Here is an 11,143-nt window from a genome sequence, read left to right as displayed (position 1 = left end):
AAATAAAACACCAAATAATTTAACACCGGGCTCATAACTTTGGGATGCAATAAATAAATATCTTAGATATTTATCTTGCTTTGACTTACAATACATCTTTTTGAATTGGTGTAAAATATGTGATAATTGATCATATACCGGAAAAAATATGCTTGAAAGAAATGAACGCTTACATGAACACATTGTTTTTATTATTAGATTCACGGTAACAAAAAACATCAAATATTGTTTGTTGAAATATAAGTACTGACGAAAATGGAGGTACACGTTTGGTGGTGTATGTGTTTTTTACTTCATTGCAAACTACAACCATCATGTGAGTATTTTTGTGAAATTTTTATATTTTGTACTGACAAGCTTTACAGATATTAGGAAGTATTTGTAAGAGAGCTGTCTACTTTTCAGTTCATCTTTTATAATTCTCATCATTTTAGACGTTGGAAGATAATTAAATGTCCAGGCTACCGACATACCACTATTTATAATTTCAAAATTCATTGATTATCCCTTTCTAAAACTCAGACTGTTGAAGAGTTGAAAATCGGTTAGAAATGAATCTGGAAAGTAAATGGTCAAATTGATTATTAAGATATGTATTTTTCATGTACTCGATACAACTTGAGGTTAATCACATGTGCTATAACTGTCAATGCAGAATGTTTTTTTTTTTTTTTAAATAAGTAGTGGGTATTCTGCTATTTGTCAATTTGTTATTTACAAGGCATGATAAATCACGGGTGTCCAATTTCATTGACGACATCCCGGTGTAAATTGAGATACGACTTCATGAAGACCAGTTTTAAATGACAATTCAAAATTGTTTGTGTGCGTCCTTTATTACGTGGAAATCGTGTATATCTAATCAATAAGAGACATGTATGGATGATAAGGTGTCTTAACTAAGGTTCATATTTTCTGTATTAACTGAGGAGGTTCAAACATATGTAAATGAGGACGAAGATTATGGCATATTAATAACGATTCAGCACAGGAACAACATCAATCATTTAATAAAAGATTATGTAACGTTCGAAATCACGTCACACACCTGCATTATCAGTTTGTGTCGGTTGTTTTTATCTGGATTGTTATATGTTATATTGTTAGGATTAATCTTCAAACTTACAACAAGAATACGTCTGTTGAACCACTAAATTTTTTTTTTTTTTATATCATTTTTGATTATGTTATTTTATTCTTAATTTTGTATAAATGAAACAATGAATGATAAGTTTCGCAGTTGTTGATAAACATATATAAACATGCAGGTGTAATAAAATACAATTAATTATTTCTTTATTTGAAGAAGGATGAAAAGGTTATCATACGAATTCGACCCATGTTTGTATTTAACATTTAACAAACGTCAGTTGTAAAACATTAATTGAGTTGCTGATAAAACGAATCCTTATTTCATCCGTTTCCATGTTGACACGGTAACATAATTATGCTTAATTCTGAAGTCCTAAAGTACATATATTATTTTTCGAATGTGAAAAAAAAACCGCTAAATAATAAAAAAAAAACTTTATGTAGTGATCTTATTGCATATGCTGTTTTCTTAGATGTTGTGAAATGTAATTTGATGGGACCCCAATAAAAGTGAGAGGTTTATCTAGCTTTAAAACTAGGTTTGTTCTGCAATTTTCCGTATGTGGGAGATAGCCTGTACCAAGTCGGGGATAAGACAGTTGTTGTCAAATTGTTTGATGTATTAAGCTTTTGATTTTGCCATTTGATTGATGACTTTCCTTTTTGAATTTTCCTCCGAGTTTGGTATTTTTGTGGGATTTTAGTTTCCTTTGCTTCATTGAATCAAACATAACTCAGAAACGTTTCCAAGAAAGGGGCGAAATATACCCGAGGGTCATTCAAACTCATAAATCAATAATAAACTGACAACGCCAGGGATAAAAATGAAAGCAAACCAAAATATTGCACGACACAAAACAAAGAAAAATAAAGACGAACCTTACCAAAAGTTCGGGGTGATCTCATGTGCTCCGGAAGGGCTTTATCAAATCCAGCTCCACATGTTGTACCCGTTTCAAGTATTTATACAATTAATATACAATTTCACAGCAATTTACATGTGATCTGATCTTGTCTAACATACACAGTACATTTGATATTGATTTTTTTTTGTTATGGTTTTTTCTGTGATTTACCGTTTGCCTATTTCTTACCATACACTACGGGGCGCCGAATGGGACTCTTGTGGTTTTGTACAAAATTCAATTCTGTCATAACAAAATCATTTTTGTCTTACAAAACTATGTGCTACAGACTTGTTTTGTGAGAACTTCAATTTTGTGATGACAAAATTCATTTGTGTAGACAAAATTCATTTTTGTCATGACAAAATTCATTTTTGTAGACAAAATTCATATTTGTCATGACAAAAGTCAATTTTGTCTTAAAGGTATGCAAATATAAACATATTTGCATACAAAATTGACTTTTGTTACCTGATATGGAAATTAAATCACAAAAGTCAATTGTGTACGGTAAGATTCAATTTTGTGAGACAAAATTGACTTTTGTGAAACAAAATTAACTTTTGTGAGACAAAATTGACTTTTGTGAGACAAAATTGACTTTTGTGAGACAAAATTGACTTTTGTGAGACAAAATTCAATTTTGTCATTTTTGTTGAGACAAAATCCAATTTTGTCATTTTTGTTGAGACAAAAGTCAATTTTGTTAATTTTGTTGAGACAAAAGTCAATTTTGTAAATTTTGTTGAGACAAAAGTCAATTTTGTTAATGTTGTTGAGACAAAAGTCAATTTTGTCAATTTTGTTGAGACAAAAGTCAATTTTGTCAATTTTGTTGAGACAAAAGTCAATTTTGTGACGACAAAATTCAATTTTGTGACGACAAAATTCAATTTTGTGATGACAAAATTCAATTTTGTAACAACAAAATTGACTTTTATGAGACAAAATTGACTTTCGTGAGACAAAATTGACTTTCGTGAGACAAAAATCAATTTTGTTGAGACAAAATTCAATTTTGTTAATTTTGTTGTGACAAAATTCAATTTTGTTAATTTTGTTGAGACAAAATTCAATTTTGAGACAAAATTCAATTTTGTCAATTTTGTTGAGACAAAATTCAATTTTGTTAATTTTGTTGAGACAAAATTCAATTTTGTCAATTTTGTTGAGACAAAAGTCAATTTTGTCTCACAAAAGTCAATTTTGTGTAACAAAAGTCAATTTTGTGTAACAAAAGTCAATTTTGTGTAACAAAAGTCAATTTTGTGTAACAAAAGTCAATTTTGTGTAACAAAAGTAATTTTTGTGTAACAAAAGTCAATTTTGTGTAACAAAAGTCGATTTTGTATGCAAATTAGTTCACAGAAACCAAACTAAACTAATTTAAATACAAAATTGACTTTTGTCGCTCAATTTTCAAATTAGGTAACAAAAGTCAAGTCTGTGTAACAAAAATGAATTTTGTTATGACAAAAGTGACTTTTGTCCGCTGATAGATAATTTTGTATGACAAAATTTCAAATTTGTAGTATGATACAAATTTTGTTAAACTGAACTCATTTTTGTTGAACAAAAGTCACTTTTGTCCGTACAAAATTGAATTTTGAGTACAAAACCACAAGAGTCCCATTCGGCGCCCCGTATACACTGCATCTTTGCAAACATTTACTTTACTAGATAATATGTTCCCGTGAAGTTTTAATATGTTACATATCATGTAAAAAAACACAATTAAGAACATGGTACAAAATATTATGCGATAAATCAGATTAAGGAAGACTACCTTATGAACATTAAGGCATAACTGATGAAAAAAGAATATGTGGTATGATTGCCAATGAGACAACTCTCCACAATAAACCAAACATGATACAGAAATTAACAACTATAGGTCACCCTACAGCTTCCAACAATAAGCAAAGCCCATACTGCATAACACGCAATAAAAGGCCCCGAAATGACAAATGTAAAAAGATTCAAACGAGAAAACTAACGGCCTAATTTAGGTACAAAATATTACTTAACGAAAAACTTGCCCTGTTAAACATATCATAGTAATTTCCTCTCTTCGTTTACTCAATTTCGAGTTGCGCACATATTTCCGTTGACGCACGTTCCCAATTTGGCACATCTGTTTGCTTATAAAATTTAGAATGCAGCACAACTGTTTCAAACAGCAAATCTATAATTGCCAAGTATTTAAAACAAAACAACAACATTTCTTACACACCGATAAATGGTCAACAAGATATTAATGTCTTGAAATAAGTAAGAGCAACCTGTCTGTATAATTTAACATAAAGAACTGCACGATAAACATGATAAAAGCTTAAAAAATGTTTTTCTTCAGTCAAAACAATATGTTTACAGTTGTTGTTTGCCGTTTTGTCTGCATTCAAATAACATTTTATATTTTAACCTTTTTAGATGAATATAATTAGAACTTAAAGCAAGGTCATTGTATAAATAGATTTATTAAAAGGAGCATCTTTATTTGGCTTTTTTTAAAAACTTTTTTGGATTCGAGCGTCATTGATGAGTCTTTTGAAGACGAAACGCGCGTCTGGCGTATATACTAAATTAAATCCTGGTATATATGATGAGTTTATTCACAGGGTCACAAACTTGACCTCTAAACGTGTATATCCCCGTTTAATCTAGATATTTTAAAAACGGTTAGTATTAAAAAAAAGTAAAATCACAGATATACTTAATTCCAGAGAAAATTCGTAAGTGGGTAATCAAATGACAAAATTAGAAACTCAAACAAATCAAACAAGTGTCATATACCTGACTTGAAACAGGCATCTTCTTATGTAGAAATTTTAAATTTAACCTTATGTTCTAACTAACTAAACCTTGTATGACAGTCGTATTAATGTGTCCATTAGTTTGACATCGATGTCCGAACAAAACTAACAGAAATGATAGGTATAAATGTGAAAAATAGTGTTACAGCAGTCAAATTACTATAAATAGTAGTTATATTAATCACTATTAAAACAAACAGATATATATATATATATGTCAACGTTGAGCCAACAAACCTTTTGAGATACATACGTATGATGCTACTTTGTTATAATCAAGTCTTGTAACAGTGTATATGTACACTGTACAAATGAATAGGCTCCTCGCCAATGCTTCCTATTTTGAGTGGTCAAAGATATAATGCAACATGTTGAACGACGATCGATCGTTCGATGGAAAAACAATCATCTGGTCTACCTTTTAAACTCAAACACTATGCGGGATACCAGTTAATCCTGTTCAAATAGCAAATATACGACGTACATTATATATTTAAATAACAATTAAAGAAATAAAGGTTTTTGTTGTATAGATGTTTATGAGTATTCCTGTCATTTTTCAGCTTTCACAGGAACAATTTTGTTTTCAACCTACAATGCAATTATGGAGTTTGATATTGATACAGGCAATGTAACAGTACTTGTGGAGCAGAGTGACACTGTGTACGCCATGGACTATGATTACAAAAACAGATTCATCTATTTTCCGAGACACATTACCCATGACATCGTTCGGTATGTAAACGTGTATTCTGATTATTTCAATAGTAACATAATAAAGGGAATCTTTGAATGAAAATTGTAAAATCAAGTATTATGAAAAACATCAATTGTAATAAAACATTCTAGTGAAATCATATATAGACATCTATATCCACAATATTAAAGTAATAGTGATATCTCAACGCAGGAGACAAAATTTAAAACCTTTTTTCAACATTTCATGACTACAACCTACTAACAATTCTAAATATCAAGTAAGAATATATACTCAATTCAATTAATGGTTCAAACTTTAAAATATGTCTTGTGTGTTCTGAAAGATTTGTTTTAAAAATATCAAAATTTTTGTTAACAGAGTTATCAATATCAGCTATTTCTGACACGAGAACGTTGCATTTACAAATTGTTTTTCTTCCAGTAGGTTTGTACTATAAATCTTGATTGAGCTTGTATGGTGTCTACACCATTATTCGTTCATCTATTGCATGTTCCCTATTTCATATTCTCAACCCTTGGTTAAATTGGATAGTTGATTAACGTTAAATAGACTTTTCTTTATTATAAACCATTTTCAAACTCGCCTCATAAAGGAAAATAATTCACGAACAGACATTAAAAAGTCAATGGGACATATGCATACTTTACACTAGCATACATTAATTTTTCGAACATCCAACCTTAAAAAAGAGGTATTTATCCGTTTTCACTTACTTTTCAATTAAGAATTGAATGCTCTTTTTTCTAAATGTATTGGGGTGTAAAAGCGTTGACCGAAGTACATTTTGGCGCTTCATACTTAAAATGTGCGCACGGTCAACGCTTTTACTTTACAACCCTATAAAGTTACAAAAAAAAGCATTCAATACTTATAATTACATTTTTACCTATAGGATCATGAAAACACGCCTTTTATCAAGTTTTTATTTCATTTACCTGTGCACTTTATTGTGGGACCTCGTGTCATCATGAATGATAAGTTTTAATGAGTGATACAACTGCTTAAGGAATAACACATGATGTGCCGTTAGCCAATCAGAATAACGTATAGTAATGAAACATACATCTAATGTAATTATTACCTCTTAAAAGAAAATATGTTACAGTTGATCTTTGTGATTTTTTTTCTCCAGAAAAACGTTTATTCTTTTCTTTGTATGCATATTTCGGCTGTTATCTTAGACATGGTTTCGCTCTTTTTTTCAATATTTTTTTATTTCCCAGGACAAAACTTTAAAAAAATAAATTAGTTGGCTCGCTCTTAAAACACTTGTGTTATGAGCATTTGAAACAAACTTCATATACAATATAGTTATATTTGAGATACTTCAATGCAATGTTCAATGTATACAAATATAATGAACTATACACTATAGGTTTCACTTTGAAAATACAGCTGTTTCTCAAAACCCGCCTCTTTTGGAGAGAACAAATGTATGTTTACATACTGGATCCCAGTTATGCTCTCTGTGTTCCATCTCACAGAGATATAACTTGGGAATGATACCAGTAAATATAAATGTGCACATTGTTTACATTGAAATCTGTGGTAGACTTTCATTCGAGGTAGGGGTAGTTAGGAACATTTAGTGTTAGTTTATACTCTGAGAAGTTTAGGGCATATAAACGTTGAAAATATGCCGAACGGCCCTACACTTTGACCTTTGAATAAAATTGTGGTGCATATGAACTTTCAATTCTAGGATAAGAATTTTTCAAAACTTCATTGTAAAAGTGGTAAAAGGAGTTTATGGGAAATTGCATTGTCAATATTTACAGATGCAACCTATATAGGATGAAAAGGGAGAACATTCAGAATTTAACCAAATTGGCTTCATTTCACAGATTTTAAAGAAATTAATCACAAATATGAAGTTTTATAAATATTTAATGGAGATTGATAGATTCATGGGCCTTAAATATGATGACTCAGCATAAATTCACAGTTTAAATATTTTGGCCACGAGCATCACTGAAGAGACATGTATTGTCGAAATGCGCATCTGGTGCAAGAAAATTGGTACCGTTAATTTTATTACTACCACTGGGTCGATACCTCTGCTGGTGGACTATCAGTCCCCGAGGGTATCACCAGCCCAGTAGCCAGTTCTTCGGTACTAGCATGAAAATACGGACTTTTTTGTGTTATTAAAATGTGCTGTTACAAAATATTAGAAATTAATATAAATTAAGGAATGTATCTCCCTCATGCAAAGCTCTGATTCCTTTCACGGATTTGGCTATACTTTTTTGACCTTTTGGATTATAGCTGTTCATCTTTTATATAAGTTTTGGATTTCAAATATTTTGGCCACGAGCATCACTGAAGAGACATGTATTGTCGAAATGCGCATCTGGTGCAAAAAAATTGGTACCGTTAATTTTATTACAGTATGCATAGTCTACTTAAAGTCCTGGATACAAAATGTATTCGTAATATTTGAATATTTGTAAGTTAAATTGTTAAGAAGTGCTTGTATTTACTCTTCGCAGTCAATGAAACTCATAGATCCTTCCTTAACATTTTGTATGGGGTATTTGTGTCCTTTCGATAATCTAAAAGTAAGCTGCAACACCTGAATCTACTTTTTTGTCACCACGGCACAATAAATACAAACTAGAAAAAAAAAACATCTCAACAAATGTTCCACCTGGATATGTACTAAATATTCAAAAGTGCTAGAAACAGCAGAATGTTTAGGAAACTTGAGGCCACAGGGACAAACACATAGAAAATTGCCTACTCCCTGGGTCACAAAACAAATAATTTAACTTGTAAATGCTACGATTTTATGATTTAAAAGTTCTTGATATAGAAGACAATATCTATGTTTGGAAGTTATGCAAAATTCAGATGTTAGCAGACATCTCTATAACATGTTAAGTGAATTTATATCTCAGACTGGTATTTGCATATATACAACTATTGCAAATATGGCTTTGTTTGGACACTTCTAGTACATATATTTGCTAAATTTTGTCAGATATATGGTTACAGTTGATACTGTTGTGACAAGGATTCTAAATTGACCATTTGAGGCAGAAAATGTGTACTTTAATTGACAAACAGGCATACATTAAGATGTGGACTGGAGATAGAGGCTGGATTGGATACTTTATATAATCTTGAATGTTGTAATGATTGAATGCTAAACATTACATTTAATAGTATTCTGATATGCATTCAATATGTTACCAAAACAGTTTTAAACTGGTTCTAGGCATTTTTTATCAGAAAATATGCAAATAGTGTAAGCTTGCAATAATTAAAGTCTTGTTTTCAAATTTTTAAACAATTGAAACAGCGGAGGGAGTATCACATGTACAGTAAATACAAACTTAGAGTATACGCAGTGATTTCTTTAAGGCTATTATTCTGATAAATGAGTATTAATGTGAGAAAAACTGATTTCAGAGAGTTTTCTTTTTAAATAAATGTTTGTTTAGGTTGCACTTTTAAGATACAGCTGTTTCTCAAAACACGCCTCTTTTGGGGAGATCTTGAATATTCATAGAAAAAATATTTTGTTTACATACTGGTTCCCAGTTATGCTCTCTGTGTTCCATCTTACAGAGACATAACTTGGGAATGTTACCAGTAAATAAGCATGTGCATATTGTTTAATTTGAAATCTGTGGTAACCTTTCATTCGAGGTAGGGGTAGTTAAGAAAATTAGTGTTAGTTTAAATATGAGAAGTTCAGGGCATATGAACGATGAAAATATGCCGCACAACTCTATAGTTTGACCTTTGAACAAAATTCAAGTGCATATGAACTTTCAATTCTAGGATAAGATTTTTTTCAAAACTTCATTGTAAATGTGGTACAGTTTTAGCCGTAATAGGTGTTCCTATTGGAAATTGCATTGTCAATATTTACAGAAATGCAACCTATAGAGCGTTTACAATGCAGTTATCGTGATTTACTTTACTATGATTCCTAAAAAACATAGTTCCTGTACAAATATTTAATGAGTCGCAGACATTACTGAATTAAATCTTCAATATCAATGTTATCATAGTCATATAGCATGTATTGTTAGCAAAGGTACCAGGATCAAAATTTAGTACGCCAGACGCGCGTTTTGTCTAAAAAAGACCTATCAGTGACGCTTATATCGAAGTACTTATAAAGATAAACAAGTACAAAGTTGAAGAGCATTGAGGATATCATTGATGAAATATTATAGCACTTACGATGAAATTCTCCGTATAACTATATTTAAAAAAAAACCACTTCTTTCGCTTAATAGCGCTCACAATACCGCACAAATAGACGGAAGTATTTGTATGTTCCTTGTAAACAGTGTGTAAGATCTATAAAAATGAAGGAAAACAGTGAAATATCCTTTGATGAAACAATGTTGAAACATCATCGTGATCATATACGGTATAATAATTCACAATGCTCCAAGGAAACAAACTATATATTCTGCTATTTCTTCCTGGTCATTTAAGGTAGATTCATGGTATACCGCCATCTTGGATTGAAAAATCACAGTACAAAAACGGTATAGTCATTTGCCAAAATCAGCAAATTTGGAAACAGATTTGCAATTTAATGGTTAAACTGTTTCGTTATATATTGTTTTATTCAAAATATTTTAACAAATATCAACCTTCTTAGTTTTTAAAATCATTTTTTTCCAAATGAGCCATTTAAGGGGAGATAACTCTTTTAGTACAAAATTTATACTGGGCTAATAGGGAATTTTTTTATTTTTACTTGTGGCAAGAAAACAAGTTCGGTGACACCATGTTTTCTTTTTCTTTTCTTAAAACATATTATGAAACCTATCTTCTCACAATTTATTTCAAAATTCTATCTCATAGAATTTTTTTAATGCACTCTTATGTGTTTTTTCATGAACAAACTAACCAAATTTATGCATTTTAAACGACTCATAGCTTGAAAAATAGCACGGTGACCCATACTTTTTATTATATTTTTGAAAAAAGCATAGTAAAATCTTCATTTTGGCAAATTATAAGAAAATTCTGTCTCAAAAAACATTTACTTATGTTCTACCTTAAATATCTTTAACTGTTTCGGTTCTAAGACATCATAGTTTTCAAATATTTGCTTTAAACATTCTGGATGAAGGTTAAACCAGAACAGTGCTTCGAATGAATAATACATATATAATTTTGTATTTTTTATTTTTGATGTGTCACAAAAAATGCCCCCCCACCCCCCAAAAAAAAATAAAAAAACCCAAAAAATAGACACAATTTGTGCAACTGTTAAAATGATTCAAATCTGATGAAAAACGAACACCCAACATGTCCTCGGTTAACATTATCAAAAACATCCTCTCCAACGGTTCAAAATGGTCTCCTGTTCTTCGCTTAAGGATGTACTTAGGTGAAATTAGACAATCAAAAATTGAGAATTGAAACTATAAATTACAGTCCGTGTAACGCATGTAACGTAAAAGTTAACAATACGAACGATGCCCGAACCATGTACGGACGATGCCCGAAAGATGTACGTACGCTATCCGAACGGTGTACGAATGCAAACGAAACGCTGACCGAACGTTGTATGGACGCTGAACGAATGATGTACGAACGAAACCATGTACCATAAACCATACCATAAACGATAACAT

The 11,143-nt window shown here is 30.8% G+C and overlaps 1 protein-coding gene across 1 annotated transcript in view; it reads left to right on the top strand.

Moving 5' to 3' along the window:
• The first annotated feature begins 209 nt into the window (after nucleotides 1-209).
• Nucleotides 210-11,143, top strand: part of LOC134699556 (low-density lipoprotein receptor-related protein 5-like) — a 36,991-nt gene continuing 26,057 nt past the window's right edge. Inside the window, exons 1-2 of the mRNA XM_063561144.1 lie at nucleotides 210-316; nucleotides 5,374-5,545. Of these exons, the coding sequence (XP_063417214.1) occupies nucleotides 256-316; nucleotides 5,374-5,545 (233 nt within the window). The 5' untranslated portion in view covers nucleotides 210-255. The remainder of the gene's footprint in view (nucleotides 317-5,373; nucleotides 5,546-11,143) is intronic.

The sequence above is a fragment of the Mytilus trossulus genome, unplaced genomic scaffold (assembly GCF_036588685.1).
Source record: "Mytilus trossulus isolate FHL-02 unplaced genomic scaffold, PNRI_Mtr1.1.1.hap1 h1tg000070l__unscaffolded, whole genome shotgun sequence".
Taxonomy (NCBI): Eukaryota; Metazoa; Mollusca; class Bivalvia; order Mytilida; family Mytilidae; genus Mytilus; species Mytilus trossulus.
This window is presented reverse-complemented; position numbering and strand designations above follow the sequence as displayed.